Source organism: Dunckerocampus dactyliophorus, chromosome 1, assembly GCF_027744805.1.
Source record: "Dunckerocampus dactyliophorus isolate RoL2022-P2 chromosome 1, RoL_Ddac_1.1, whole genome shotgun sequence".
Classification (NCBI taxonomy): Eukaryota; Metazoa; Chordata; class Actinopteri; order Syngnathiformes; family Syngnathidae; genus Dunckerocampus; species Dunckerocampus dactyliophorus.
Window position 1 is genome coordinate 23,483,496 of NC_072819.1, and position 16,215 is coordinate 23,499,710.

Consider the following 16,215-nt stretch of genomic DNA (forward strand, 5'->3'; position numbering starts at 1 on the left):
ATGATGATTTATTTTACCATTTATTTTATTTTCTCGCATTGTTTCACATCAGTATACATCACATATCACAATTTCCCATGTCCAAAAGTAGTAGGAAGAAGCATAGCTTATTCAGTCCTACCCGCTCTTTGTTTCAAATCAAATTGCTAATACATTTCAAAAGTGCTCATACATTTCACATCAATTGCTGATGCATTTGTTGATTTCCCATTCAACGTGTTTCCTTTACCAGTTCTGAATAACACGAGAAAATGATAAAGCAATATGACAATGCGTAGCACTGAAGTTGAGGTTTGTAAGTCTGTATGGACAAACTGCAGTAAATTGCATAAAGTGCAGTCGCCATGTGGTGTAGCACAGTATTTCTCTGTGGTTCACGATTCTTCTTCCTTATATTCTGTAAACACCCACTGCTTGTGCTGTGTTTTGAAATGGGTCATTTTAGTGCAGTTTGAGTTATTCTCTCAATCCGTTCCATAATTTGATTCCACATACTGATATGCTGAAGGTTTTTAGCGTTGTTCTCGCATGGAAGTATTTTAAGTCAAATTATTTCATAAGTTCATATTTCCCCTCTCTGATGAGAAGAATTTTTTGCTATATGCATGATTTTAGCTGTTTGAAGGTTTACCAGGTCAACAAATTTTAATAGTTGTTATTTTAGGAATGTGGGTTAGTATGTTCTCTACAAGCGGCATTATCAATGATCCTAATTGATCTTTTTTGTAGTACAGTTAGTGAGTGAAGTCTGTTTTTATAGTTATTTCCCCATATCGCCGCAAAATAAGTCAGATATGCTAAAACTAGAGAACAATAGAGAGTTGGTCCAGAACAAATTAAAATGTATTTTTTGACACTTTGTTGTATATTTTTAATGTGGAATTTCCAACTCATTTTGTCATCTTTTATAACACCTAGAAATGTATTTTCACTCACTTTGTCAATTTGCACATAGGTATCCTTTCTGCTATTACCAAATTGCATTATTTTACTTTTATTCAAGTTCAGGGATAATCTTTTTAGTATAGTCCTTTCATCTGTGTTTTTTTTTTTTTTTTTTTTACTATCTCTTGTGTACTCTCTCCAGAACAGATCGTTGTTGTGTCATCTGCAAATAATACAAGCTTCAGGTCTTTTGTGACTTTAAAGATAGCATTTAAGTATAGGTTCAACAGTTTTGGCCCCAGTATCGACCCTTGGGGTACGCTGCATGATGTATTAAAGCTTGCAGATGCGTGTTCTCCTATCTTCACATATTGCTTCCTGTTTGCTAAGTAGCTTTTTACCCAGTTCAAAACTAACCCTCTGATTCCATACCTTTCTAGTTTGTTAATTAAGATATTGTGATTCATTTTATCAAATGCTGTTGTTAAATGCATAAATACTGCAACTGTGCACTCTCTACGGTCTATAGCGCTGGTAATTTCCTCAATTATTTCAATTAGTGGCATGGAAGTTGAAATGTTCTCTGTATCCATAATTGCTATCCGTTAATAATTCATTAATATTTATAAATGCATCTAACCTTTTCTAAATAGCTTTTTGATGATTTTAGGAAATTGTGACAATGAAGAAACTGGTCAGTACTTTGTGAATTGATGTCTTCAGTTTTGAAAATTGGTACTACTTTAGCTATTTTTGTTTTATTTGGAAATATACCAGTCTGAAATGATAACTTTGCGATGTACGTCTGTGGTTCAACGATCTTAGTATTTGTGCAGGATGTCAATCAACGCTGCTGGATTTCTCAAACCGAGGCGCATATTCCCAGTTAAACATCATTTTTCTCTAAAAATAACTCCTGAGCTCTAAAGTCCTGATTACATATTCTACATCCTGCACACAGCTGAAGATAAATTATGTGCCACTGTTTGCATTTCTTACTGAAGCCCCCCCCCCCCCCCCCCCCCCCCCCCCCCCCCCCCCCCTCCAAACTGCTTACCATATTTGCTTGATGTCTGGCAGTGAAAAGATTAAGAACGTAGTAAACACTACACACAGCCGCTCAATTCCAATGACAGAAGAATGTGAGTGGGTCCTAGCCTTATGCTCACTGATTGGGTCCGTTAATGAAACTGTTAACTTACTGTGGGAGAAAAAAGAACAGTGATGGCCAGGGCCTTCAGAACGGCCTATTGGCAAAGTCTATTTGCTGGAGTGTGCTCAGAAGAACCTCTTAAAATGATCCAGGCATGTGTTTAGAGGAGAGCAACAAAATGGATCTATGCCTTTCTTTAAATCGAGGCACTTTTTGAAAAGTCTTGATTGATTGAACGTCTGCTCTAGTTGAGCGCCACCAAAGAAAATGAATTTCAGTGAAAAGTAATTTCAGTGCTACCAAAGAAAAAATATATGTTAACAATACAAGAATAAAGTTTAAATACCATGAGAATAAAATCAAAATGTTGTCGAAAAAAAAGGAATATTTAAAAAAAAAAACATTCCAAGAAAAAAATTGCAATTTCCATGACAAAAGTTACTTGACGAAGCTTGGGGAAAAGTTAAGCTGAAGCTGAAAACGAGAACAAAATCAGATATGTTCAGAGAAATACAGTAAAAAACACTGCATGAAAAAGAAAAGTAACGTCAAAATCAAATGGATTTTTTGAGGCGTAAAATCCAAAATGTCTAGTTAGAAGAAGACGAGGGAATGCAGGGGCAAATGTGTGCGTGCTGTCTGAACAGATGGGAGCTACAGTGAGAAACCCCAGGCGGACCAAACAATTTCCCAAAGACCAGTCCAGCTCCAGCACAGAGCGCGACGTTGAGTAGGAAGGACAAAGAGATGCAGCCATAGCTTTCATTTTGGAATTACCATGGCGACAAAGCACATACGTACCTCAGGAACCATTTAAATGCACCATGATACCTACAGTAAATCCAAATCAGTGCGGATAGATTTGCTACTAATTTTGATTCAGTGTTTTGTTCTGCAATCAGTGCAAACTTATTTAAAACCAATCCCAAATCAGTAGCAGCTATTTTGTATTTCATGTACAACAAAAATGACTTTCCTTTCATACGACTGACAGCTTTATTCCAACATACAACTCACATTACCAATAAGTAAGTTTTGATGTCCTTGATGATGGACATCCAATTCATTTTAGTTAATTTTCACTTCTTCTCGTCACATAAAAAAGCACCAAAATGATGATTATTGTTCATGAATTAATTTTTACACTTACTCTTCCACTTGTTATAACTAAGTAGCAAGTGAGACAAGATTTACGATTCAAACTAATTCAAACCGTGAAATGTCACATGTCAGAGGTCCAGCACACCACACAAAACAGAATCTACAAGGATTTAATTTTACGTTGCTTATGATTCTTTGATTGTTCCTCAGATATTTTTTTTTTTCATGCATGTATTTTGCAGGTCGGAATTACAGTCAAGCAACTCTTCCAGAATCACCACAGGGGCCCAAGGTAAGGATCTTTGTTGTTTGATCTTTGCCCAAACTTAAAGAAAAGTGGCCGCACGGTGGTCTAGTAGTTAGCATGTTGGCCACATAGTCACAGTCTGGAGATGGGGAAGACCTGGGTTTGATTCTCCCTTGAGCATTTCTGTGTGGAGTTTGCATGTTCTCCCCGTGTGTGGGTTTTCTCCGGGTACTCCGGTTTCCTCCCACATTCCAAAAACATGCATGTTAGGTTAATTGGAGACTCTAAATTGTCCATAGGTATGAATGTGAGTGTGAATGGTTGTTTGTCTATATGTGCCCTGCCATTGGCTGGCGACCAGTCCAGGGTGTATGCCTCCTTTTGCCTGAAGTCAGCTGAGATAGACTCCAGCATGCCCCCGCGACCCTCATGAGGAGAAGCGGCATGGAAAAATGATGGATGGATGAAGGAAAAGTGAAGCACCATATTATCATTGTACCATACATATGACAAAATATTGCAAGGACAAATTTGCCATTTTATGTGAAATAATGTTGTAATTATGGATGTACAATAATATTGGCCAGCTGATATTAGCAGCCGATAATGGTATCAGTTTTTTCTGGCGATAATGACATTGGCGCTCGAGTGATGCCATCGTGCGCCACACAGCAATAAGTTTGCTAGCTCAGTAGCCTATGCCCGCGGTCTGGAATTATCTCATTCTCAGTCTGATTCTCATTCTCATTCTCATTCTCATTCTCATTCTCATTCTCATTCTCATTCTCATTCTTATTCTTATTCTTATTCTTATTCTTATTCTTATTATCATTATCATTATTATCATTATTAGCGGATTTCAAATGTGCAATTTGCAATGACTGTAAAGCGCTGCAAGGGGTGAGTAAGGTGTCTTCCTTTAATATCACACCTCAGGAAGAATCACTCACACCCATTTCGCATACATGCAGCAGAATAAGCGACTGAAGACGTGTTCAATGAGCCCAGTTCATAATTTTATTGATTGCGTTTGTCCAGAGTTTCATACTTTGCACTTCACCTTATTCCTACAGCTTTCCAAATTGTGTTGTTGCCAGCATTATTCAGTTGGATTCTTACTTGTGAAGTCTAACCTGTCTTACTTGTTAACAGGAGAAGAGTTATTTTAGTTGACTATTGGTCATGATCTTTAATGACTTATTTTGTTGAGAGAAAATGTCTAAAAATAAATATGACACTTTTTCTATAACTTAAAGTGAATATTGCAGTATTGCAGTAAATTATTTGTTAATTTTTTGTTGATTATTTGTGAAATGCACCCAGTTGTAACACAGTAAAAGAAGCACAATGTGATTCCAGAGAAGTGACCTGACATTAGTATGAGGGAAGAGCTGCTGCCAGTATCGGTATCAGTTGATATTGATGTCGGTATTGAAGTGCTGGAAAATTTTGATACGTTGGATATCATCATTGGATATCGGTAAAAAAAAAGAAAATTGGAGTTGTAATAACATATTGACACGGATATAAGATATTTTCAGACACCCTTTTTGTTTTTTTAGAAAATCTTGGTCACTGGCGTGTGTGACATACACTACCGGTCAAACGTGTTACAACACCACAATTCAATTTTTCCAGTTATTTATTGATATTCAAGTCGTTCAAGTCCAATGAATAGCTTGAAATGGTACAAAGATAAGTGCTGAAGTGCCAGAGGTTAAAAAAAAGGTAAAGTTACCCAAAACTGAAAAATAATATGTATTTCTGATTTATACAAAAAGGCCTGTTTCAGGGACCACAGAATGGATCAACAATTTTAAGCTGTTCTGTAGAAATGGAGGTTGCTCAAGCCTTGGCAGTTGCAACTAATACCTAATCCATAAAAACAGTGTTCGGAACACACTGTGGTGCTATACCCTCGTGAACATCAGTTGAACAACATTATACTGGAGTAAGTACAATAAGTAATTTGTTCCTACAAAAATGGCAAGAAAAAAGGGAATTAACAATGGAAGATCGATATGATTTGCGATACATGGTTAACGATAATATTCAAAATCTCCGTTGGGCATCTCTGCGTGATGTTTGCATGTTCTCCCCGTGCGTGGGCTTTCTCCAGGTACTCCAGCTTCCTCCCACATTCCAAAAACATGCATGATTAGCGACGGTAAATTGTCCATACTGTAGGTGTGAATGTTTGTTTCTCTATATGAGCCCTGCGATTGACCAGATTGATTGGCGACCAGTCCAGGGTGTACCCCCCCTCTCGCCCGAAGTCAGCTGATATAGGCTCCAGCATACGCACGACCCTAGTGAGGATAAGCGGCATAGAAGATGGATGGATGTTTCACCGTAACGATAATATCTCAATAGGGTGAAACAAAAACAAAAAGAAATTCATAGTTTATATTTTGCAGAGTACAGCTATATTGCATATATATAGCTGTGGTAATTTGTCCTTTAATAGAGGCATAATGACTAAGAGTGGAAGCAAATATTTTTTGACCCTTTGACAAGCTATTGGTAGCTCCTGAGCTACTGGTAGACACCTGGCTTAGCCTGTTGCTCTAATGCCAACGCTAATGTTGTTGTGGTTCCTTATTACATTTGTAGACAGTATAACAAGGCACACCCAGTGATATATGCTGTCAGGACAGCCTTTAACTCACCAGAGATGTATTGAGCTGCAAATACTGTTGTTGTGTTTTGGACCATTTTAAAAGCAAGGTTTCTCCTCAGCTGCTGTTATTTCTTTGACTCATCTGCACGTTTGTCGTGTCAGCTGTATGTTGTATTTTCATGAATACACTTCTTACCTATTGCAAGTCCTTATCCAGCTTTGTTTCATCCATCCATACGATGAAAGACGAAGTGAGTCCACACTTTTGATTTTAAGCTGCTCGCGTCCTCCATCGTGCCGTTGTTTGACTTTCCTTCTTCTGTGACGGAATTTTCGCCAATCTTTGTGCCGCTCTGATGAGGAACACTTTCTGGATTGCATGTAAAATGGTGTCTCAACTCACTGAGGAGGAACGGTGAAAGCCATTATTTGAATATATATTCAATTATATATATAGCCATTATTCAAATATATATATTTGAATAATAAAAAAAATCAATACACAGCGAGAGCGTATCGATAATCCATCGTGCATTGCGATAGTTTGTTATATAGTCACACCCCGAGTCCTGAGCCCAATTTTAGTAATTTTCCAGTTTAGTACTTGCCAATAATTTGACCCATCTGACATCTTTTTCATGTCGTCTTTTCATATGGTTGTTAAACAAATGAGAAGCTATTCATTACGTAGCCAAGCAGTGTATTATCTAGTGTGCAGAGTGTTCACTGTAGAAGCCGGTATACACTTCGAAGATACATCAGATGTTCTATCAGCCGACTGATGACTGAAGTGCATACGTCTCTGTGTATACCTCCTACATCTGTATGAAAGGCTGAGTAAATAAGAGTGTGAAGCACAAGTCATTATTGCTGAGGCTGCTCTGAGTGCGCACATCATAAATCTATCCCGCTATGTATCCATCTATCATTTTAATGGCTCCAAGTCTTTGCATGGAGAGATGAAACGGGAGTCAATGTGTGAAGCCATGTCATTGCTGTTGGCACCCTAAAATTCATCTTGACTAGTTGTGCAGCCACATTCACACAAATGCACTCTTTGTTTCCCCCTTCCTCTGTTTTTGAAGACAGCCATGAAAATACTTGTTTCAACCAATTAAAACCATTTTACTTTCCTGTTTGACAAATTTTCCTCTCTTCGTCAACATGGCTGTCAAGCACTGATTAATCAATGGCAAGCTTTCAGGGATGGCAAGCGTAAACAAGGCTGTCGCTTTCTGACTCTGCCGGCAGACTTTGTTTTGTCTGACAACTTTCTCATGCTTGCATACATTATTGATTTTTGGCACTCTGTTTGCAGTTGTGCAGAATGCTAATGGTTCTGTTGTATTTATAGCCAACATTTGGGCCAGCCATTGACTTTGTCCATGTTGATGATATGTTGCATTGTCTTGTGGTCGGGTTCGGGATTTTTGTGCTCCAGCTTCCATTACTTTATGTGGGCGCTTCTGTCTTTGGTTTTCAAAGTCAAGATGCAAACGTAATTGATGCTGCAAACCGCGATGAAGAGGACCGTGCACCAACATGACTATCGGGGCCCTGGGAAGTACTGAAGTATGTACTGAAGGGAAATTAAGCCTTTGGAGTGATGATTTGATACATTTGTGTCAGTAAATGAAACTGTTTATCATGAAATTACAGTGTAACTGTTTAACATGAAAATGGGTATCTTATACAGTATTTTGGGTCTAGGGATGTATACATTTTAACCAGCAGGTGAGGCAAAACGACTTCTCCACAAGCTCGTCAGAGCTCCTGTCACTCACACAAGTGACCTGGACAAATGTAGCCGCAACACAAGTTGCAGGGATCATGATACTAATTTTAAGATAAGGGTAAAGCAGAGTAATCAAACAACTGTTGAACAGACTAGAAATATGTTTTCATATTCTCTTTCATTTTTATTGCAATTTGTTATTGTTTCACTAATATTTAATAAATATTTGAAAAGGTTAATTTAGTCTGTCTTTAATTTTATCTTAACAAAGTTTTTCAAGTTTTCCGTTCGATTCCGGTTCCTAAAGATTCTCGATTCCAATGCTTTTAAAAGGCAGGGTCATAAAAGTTTGCATAGTTTAAATGAGGGTGCTAACTAGAATTATTTTTGGATTAAATTTCTGAAATTCTCCATAAGTTGTTTAATGTGACCTTTTTATTGTCTTTACTACGAATTTCTTACCGAGCTATTTTCAACCAGTATATAAATATCAAATTATCCAACTTAAGAATATAAATGTTATGAAGTCTCTTTTTACAAGACTACACTTTCACAAAAGATGTTTACTTTTGAAAAGTAGTATACTTTGTTTGCTGCCTCAATGTTGGTGTAAGCTTTTTTTTTTATTATACCCTTATTTTGTTTACACTAAGTAAACAGGGGTGCTCTTATTTTGAAGGCCGGAAGTGTGTTGTTTGAGTTGAGAAGGTCCCTTGACTGTTGCTAACAGATACAGACTGTGCAAATGGTAAACAGCCTAGCTGTAGTTCCGGTCCTTTGTTTACACCAAACATCAGCTAGTATCCTGAAACCCTCAGTTCCATTGGCATGAGGCAGACGTCATTTATAGACTATTTTTCCTAGTCAGCGAAGTGGGCATCGAAACTGGGAATCGAAATAAAAACATTTGAACGGACCGAATGCTTGAAAGCATTGCAGAGTGTTTAATTATTCCTCTGGGGAGTTTTTCTTGGGTCCGGTCAAGGTTATAGTGACAATTAAGTATCCCTGCTTTTAATGCATTTTTATGCATCAACTGAAAGCAGCAGTCATTTTGAGCATGTGACTTTTAAATATGTACTGTAGACACACACACACACACAATAATCATTTTAAGATCAAGGCCATGCAAGTTTGGAAGCATGTGTACCTTCTACCTGGAATCCTTGATGGCACAATGCTTTCTCAGCATTCAGTCCATATGGGTGTACCATCCTAATCCATTGGTCTTATTATAGCCTAATGACAATATTATATGAAAACCCTCATCTGTGGTATTGCCTTTTCAATAGAGAAGCATTTCTACCCAGTGATACAGTTCACTGTATTACAGTGTGTTTTTAAAACTGCTTTATTTCATGTTTATACAGGGTGTGTAGGCAGATTCATATTGATCCCCATAATGTCCCAGTTGGACATGTCTTTCTCTGGTCAATATCGATGGGTGATGGTGTCTTTGGTGGAGAAGGCCTTTTTTGTTTCCTGAACTGAGTGCTCATGGCATAGGACAGAGGTGTCATACTATGGCCCGGGGGCCATTTGCCGTCCGCAGCTCATTTTTTATTAGCTTGCGGCACATTCTAGAAATTAGCAGAAATAGAAAAAAAAAAAGAAAAAAGGTGTAACAATAAGTGCTAATAATAATAATATGCTGTATCAAGTATAACACATGGTTTTGTCTTCAAAGACATATAAATGTCTTTTTTTAGGCTTTTTACAAAATAAAAAAATATCAAAATGGCCCCCACATCTTCTGACTTTTCCATAGGCGGGCGTCGGGAGCGTGGGAAAACGTTTGGACACCCCTGGCATAGGAAATCATCACCAAGCCTTTGGAAGCTTTTTCCACAGGCAGCTTAGTGGTCCTTCCTTGGAGGTCTCCTTCCAGTAGGACCTCATCTGTGCCACTGTTAGTGGACAGAATAGCAGTGGTGATGTCAATGGTGCCCTGGTCTTCCTTAGGTACTTCCAACATTTTCTTTGTCCTGAGTCTGAGAGAGGCCAAGCAGGAGGAGGAGCATCGACAGACCGGCCACGGGACTAATCTTCAGTTCAGCTGTTGAGAGACTCTTTGGGTTCAGTCTCGGGTCTTGATACTCTACTGTACAGGTGTGGCTACAGGAGGATTATGGGCCAGGGTCCACATTGCTAATCTTAAATAAGCCTCTTAAGGGTGGACTCCACTAACAGTCCTTGTAGTTTAACATGGTATGTTTTTTTTTTTTTTTTTTGTCACTACAACCAAACAAGGTAGACGTGGTTCACTGCATTGAACAAATTTGAACTTTTTTGTTAAAATTGGTTAAATGAATTTGTGCTGCACTGCTGTTGAAGTCCCTCCTCCTACACAGTGTGTACTGTAGTTGGCTGGCTTTTCAGGCACTGGTGATGCATCATTAGTTTAGAATGGAATAGATACAATAAATGTCACTGCTGATTGGTCATGATGTCACTCAGTGTGATTGATCATTACAAGGAGCTGCAAGGATCAACGTCAAGACCAAGCTTGTTTTAGTAGCACATACTGTAATTCATGGCACAAACATGTTATTTATTATTGAAACTTGTCTCAAGGCTTGCACATTCATTGTCACTGTTTAGATTTCAGGCAGGTGGCAAACAGACATACACATCCCACTGCCAACATTTAGTTAGCTTTTAATACTGTACATACAGTGGCTTACAACAATCCCTAAGAACACTCACTTGCAGAATTAGTCTGGTTTTCGCACACTGTACACATGGTTATGGTTATGGTTTATTTCGAACATGCATGCAGTTTACATTGAATGCTTCATATTACAATTCACAATTCCACAGCAGAGCTCATTTAATCCTTGCCCCTCTTTGTATCACATCCATAGCTCATACATATGTTCACTTCCTATGTACAACATGCATTATAATAATACTTATAATAATATTTATTTATGTATTTATTTATTTATTTATTTATTTATTTATTTATTTTTGGTTTGTTTTAAATTAAAGAAAACGAAACACCAAAAAGTTATTCCTTTTTTTCCCTGCTGCTTTCTGAATCCACTCCCAGGTTTTGCTCTCCTGCCGACTGTCATTGAATGTACTTACATGGGTTCCCAATTCTAGTACTTTGTTGCGCAAGTCCTTGCAACTATGATATCATGATATCAATGATATTGAATGTAATTCTTCTAACTACATGGTTCATTCTTTGTGGGTTGTATCCTCCATTTTTCTTGGAGTCATGGTGATATGATTTTACAGTATTCAGTATTCATCCAGATCGTTGATATCTTTCACAACAAGCACTTCTGCTTCTCCTGGTCCTTCATTGAGCTTGATATAGATTTTGCTGTTGATGCTCCAAGTGTCTTTTCCTGCTTCCTCAAGTCTCATGCTTTCTTGGCGAAGTGTTTGCGTTTTATCAGCTGCTCATTCATGTAGACGTTTGTAGCTTTCAGCTTGTTTCCCCTGTTTCAGCGGTGCGCTTTTGAAATCTTTGTTGCTGAACTTAACAATTATGACGGGTGTGGTGTTGTTACTACAGTGGGATACAAGTATCGATGGTGTCAATGTCTACATCCACCTCCTTTAATTGTACGAAGTTGGCAATTTGTTGCTTTGTTGAAGGAACATCCATTTCACCTGGTTCCCCTCTGTTTTGGACTACCCTGATTTTTGACCTGGGTGTAATTCTGAGCTCTGTGAGGATCACATCGTTCCACACATGGTGTGGATTACACTTCCAAAAAATGTTCTAATTTTGGGTCACAGCTAGATTTTTGTACAGCTCTATTCTTCGTAATCCTGCCATCTGCACATTTATGACCAATCAGTAGCACAAACCGACCCAACATGCACAAATACGATCATTGATCATTGAACCTACAAGTATATGCATCTGATTAAATTGAGCTGTAGTTGAAATCCACTTAAACTCAACGCTGCTCCTGTCAGAGAATTATGTACTCCATTGCCCATGTATTTTTGTACTTTACAAAGAATCAAGTGTTTCAGTCAGTCGCATAAAATATAAATACTGTTAAAAAAACTGTTAAAATATCAATACTGTCTAGTCAATTCTTTGGCCAATTTGTGGATAAAATGAAAACAGGTGAAAAGGTAAATAGGTGGAAAGTTGAAATGGTTTGGTAGGAGTGTCAATGATCATAAAGTTTCTTTAACATACGTAGAGAAAATCAAGACAAACTGTACAGTCGGCTCTCAGAATATCGCAGTTTGATTATCATCCCTCGCTATAGTGGCCGTTTATTGTGGGCAGTCTAAGGCACACCTGTGCACTAATCATGGTGTCTAATCAGCATCTTGATATGGCACACCTGTAAGGTGGGATGGATTAACTCAGCAAAGGAAAAGTGCTCACTATCACAGATTTAGACAGATTTGTGAACAATATTTGAGAGAAATGGTGATATTGTGTATGTGGAAAAAGTTTTTGATCTATGAGTTCATCTCATAAACAATAGGAGCAAAAACATAAGTGTTGCGTTTATATTTTTGTTGAGTGTAATTAATTTCAGAAATTAATTAATTAATTGATTATTATTAATTGATTTTTTATTGCTGTTTCGTGGTCGACTATGCTTTATTAGTCAAAACATATTGAAATACAAGTGATATAAAATATTATGGTCACCAGGTGGCAGTAATGACACAAAACATCGATGAGGCATTACCTTACATGAAATTACCTTAACAGTGCATGAAGCCATGGCAGCCTCCCTGGGCCTCTGGTTGATATGAGCTTTAGCAACATAGAGGCCCTTAGTGTCGTAGACAACAGCATTGACGCTGTTGGGAATAACAGCTACGTGTGCCGATGGTGCAGGCCAAGCTGTGGAGGTTTGGTTGATGGAATGGCCTGAGGAGGGAGAAGGGCGCGTTTCTTTTTTGGGGATAGAATCCTTGATTTTGCCATGTCAGGAGTGAGGGGAACCATATTAAACCCTGATTTCACCAAGTTTTCCAGACGGTCTGAAAATCTCATGGGTGATGGTGGAGACAGCAACAGTAGTGAAGCATCTCCGGAGGGTGTAGATGCAACAGGTGGGTCCCAGGCCTGTGGTGAAGGTGAGGGAGGAGCTGCTGCATGTGAAACCGGCGGTCTGTATTCTGGAGGAGCGGCTCTGGTTGCTGTGGCTGGATCCTTGGGTGGAGAGGCAGGAGTTCTTCTCTCGCTCTTCTTCTCATCTCTCAGTGGCAGCACAGGATCTGGTGCAGGCCCATTGTAATGCCTTGAAGCATGGAGGAGGTTATTCATCCGTCCTCTCACTCCAACTCTGTTCAGATGTGGGCCTTTTCCTTTAAAAAGATCTTCTCTTTGCCAGAAAAGATTGAAATTCTCAATGAAGTGCAGTCCTCTGCAGTCACAGGCTTTGGACAGCCATGTGTTCAGCTGAAGCAGCCGGCTGAATTTGTTCATCCTCCTGTTGATGTTTGGTTCACTGATGAACGTTGGTATTGCCACTTTATCAAGACTCTCAAATAGTTCATTCAAGTATTTTTTTTTTTAAGGTTTCATCCACTGCACCCACATGAAGCATCTGATGTTTCACCCCTTGGTGTTTTGCCAGTTCCTCGGGTGTTAGTTTTGTGATGTCAGAGACAGTGGCACTTGGATAGCTGGAAGTAGCAATTTTGTTTATGTTTATGTTAGATATGGTTTATCAAATAAAAGACTACCATGTTATCTGTTCTCTACATGTCCCTCATCCCGATCCCAATCCCAATCAAATACTGTATGATTTAGTGGCGTATGAAGAGGCAATGACTAAATTTGCACTGATTTTATTGATTCATTAAGGACACTTTTGGCTAGAACAGATTTTAAATGAGTTAGGAACATGCTGCATTGGTCATCAAAAATGTCTTTCCCTTAACAATAACTTTGGCACTCAGGGTGTCACAAGTGTTAGCATCCGTAGAGCAGGTTGATCCTCATGATGTCCCAGTTGGACATGCCGTGCCTTTGGCCAATACGGACGTTGGATTTGGGGATCGGGGTGATGGTATCTTTCCCGTTGATGGAGAAGGCCGTTTTTTCATAGTGCATGACGGATGAGTAGTCATAAGGTGTGTTCAGGTTGTTGGTGTCCTGCTTGTAGAAGTTGAAGGCCATCTGTGGGTCAATATTCTCCCAGTTGATTCTGACATAGCTGTCACGGTCACTCCTGGTCTGCTCGTGCTGGAAGCCCAGAGCGTGGTTGATCTCATGCTGGATCACGGCGTGGTAGAGGCAGCCCTGACGGTTGATTGACAGCACCTGTCCACCTCCCTGTCTGCCCAGATCAGAGAAGCAACCGCCTTTGCTCTCAACGCTGATGTAGTCGTACTCATAGTGCCGGGGGACGAAGCGGATGCAGGTGCTGCCGTGGAACGACCTCATGGCTTTCTCAATTTTCTGTCTCTCAGAGCTGCTGAACTGAGCGCTGATGGCATAGGGGACCTTCACCAAGCCGTTGGAGGCTTTCTTCCACAAGCAGCTCTGAGACCAGCACTTCAAGGCATTTCTGGTTTTGGGAACCAGCATGTCTCCTTCCAGTAGGATCTCATCTGTGCCATTGTTGGTGGTCAGAATTGCGGTGGTGATGTCAACAGTGTCCTGGTCTCCCTCTGCTACTTCTTCACCATTTTCTTTGTGCTGCTGAGCCTGAGAGAGGCCAAGCAGGAGGAGCATCAGGAGGCTGGCAAAGAGACTCATATTCAGCGTAGTTCTTAGCTTAGTAGTGTTCTGCTGTTGAAGACTGATGTCCTGCTTGGTTCAGTCTGAGGTCTTTATACTCTGCTGTACAGGTGTGGCTACCGGAGGATTATGGGTTGGGGGAACATTGCTAGGCCTAAACAAACCTCTGAAGGGTGGACTCCACTGACAATCCCTTTACATCAACATGGTATGTTATCTCTTGTTACAACAGCTAAACAATGTAGACATGGTTCACTGTGTTGGACAAGTCATTGGTAAAATTTCTTAAATTATTTTGTGCTGTATTTCTGTTGAAGTCCCTACTTCTACACAGTCTGACTGCACTGTAATTGGCTGGCTTTTCAGTCACTGGTGATGCATCATTAGACTAGAATAGATACAGGATATGTCACTGCTGATTGGTCATGATGTCACTCAATGTGATTAATCATTACAAAGTGCTGCAAGGATGACCAGGCTTGTTTTGGTATTACATCATGCATGGCAAATACATGTTATTTATTGTTTTTCCTGTGTCTCAAGACTTACACTTCTTTTTTCACGGTTTACCATTTATATATAAATGTATATACACTCCTGACCAAAATCTTAAAAAGACCAGTGGAAAAATTGAAAAAATTTACATTGTGCACTGTTGTATCTTAAAATGTTGTAAGTTGAGCTTCAAAATGCAAAAAGAAGAAATGAGTGTGAGACAATCAAAATTTGAGTAAACAATTTATTGCAAACAACCATTAAACTGAAATAGGCTGTTCATCAGCTGATCAGAATTTTAAGACCATAGCAAAAAGAAAAAAAAAACCCTGAGCAGCAGCAACTGAAATCAAACATTTGTAATAACTTGCAATGAGTCTCTTACAGCGCTGTGGAGGAATTTTGGCCCACTCATCTTTGCAGAATTGTTGTAATTCAGCCACATTGGAGGGTTTTCCAGCATGAAGCGCCTTTTTAAGGTCATTCCAGGACTTTTGACTAGACAACTCCAAACTCTTCATTTTGTTTTTCTTCAGCCATTCAGAGGTGGCCTTGCTGGTGTATTGTGGATTATAGTTCTGCTGCACATCCCAAGTTGGTTTCAGCTTGAGGTCACCAACAAATGGCCGGACATTCTCCTTCAGGATTTTTTGGTTGACAACAGAATTAATGGTTCCATTTATCACAGCAAGTCTTCCAGATCCTGAAACAGCAAAACAACCCCAGACCATCACACTACCACCACCATATTTGACTGTTCGTATGATGTTCTTTTTCTGAAATGTGGCGTTACTTTTGCACCAGATGTAATGGGACACACACCTTCCAAAAAGTTAAACTTGTGTCTCGTCAGACCACATAGTGTTTTCCCAAAGGTCTTGGGGATCATCAGCCTTAATGTTTTTTTGTTCAGCAGTGGTTTTGGTCTTGGAACTCTGCCGTGCAGGCTGTTTTTGCCCAGTGTCTTTCTTATGGTGGAGTCATGAACACTGACCTTAACTTAGGCAAGAGAGGCCTGCAGGTGTTTGGATGGTGTTGTGGGGTCTTTTGTGACCTCTTGGATGAGTCGTGGCTGTGCTCTTTTATATATATATATATATATATATATATATAGTAGGGCTGTCAAATGATTATTACAAAAAACACTAGTGTCTTTAATAGTAGTAGAACATTCGAATCACGCTTTAAACCTTTATTATGAGCAATGAGGAGCCGTGTTCAAAAACATCATGTAATTTAAGGTAAATTATTTTTTTTCTGTGTAATTTCCAGCATACTTAAATGTAGCAAATTG

The 16,215-nt window shown here is 39.2% G+C and overlaps 2 protein-coding genes across 10 annotated transcripts in view; one reads left to right on the forward strand and one right to left on the reverse strand.

The window, feature by feature from the left end:
• LOC129178107 (nephrocystin-4-like) overlaps positions 1-16,215 on the forward strand; it is a 254,373-nt gene that overhangs the window by 137,813 nt on the left and 100,345 nt on the right. For all 9 annotated transcript variants that reach the window (XR_008569753.1, XR_008569754.1, XM_054769957.1 and 6 more), the window contains exon 11: positions 3,382-3,431. Coding sequence is in view for 7 of the 9 variants with exons in the window: in XM_054769957.1 (XP_054625932.1) it covers positions 3,382-3,431 (50 nt within the window). In the remaining 2 variants the exon portion in view is untranslated. The remainder of the gene's footprint in view (positions 1-3,381; positions 3,432-16,215) is intronic.
• Positions 13,656-14,444, reverse strand: LOC129178124 (high choriolytic enzyme 1-like). The gene has a single exon (XM_054770000.1). It carries the CDS (start codon positions 14,442-14,444, stop codon positions 13,656-13,658), a length of 789 nt encoding a protein of 262 aa, XP_054625975.1.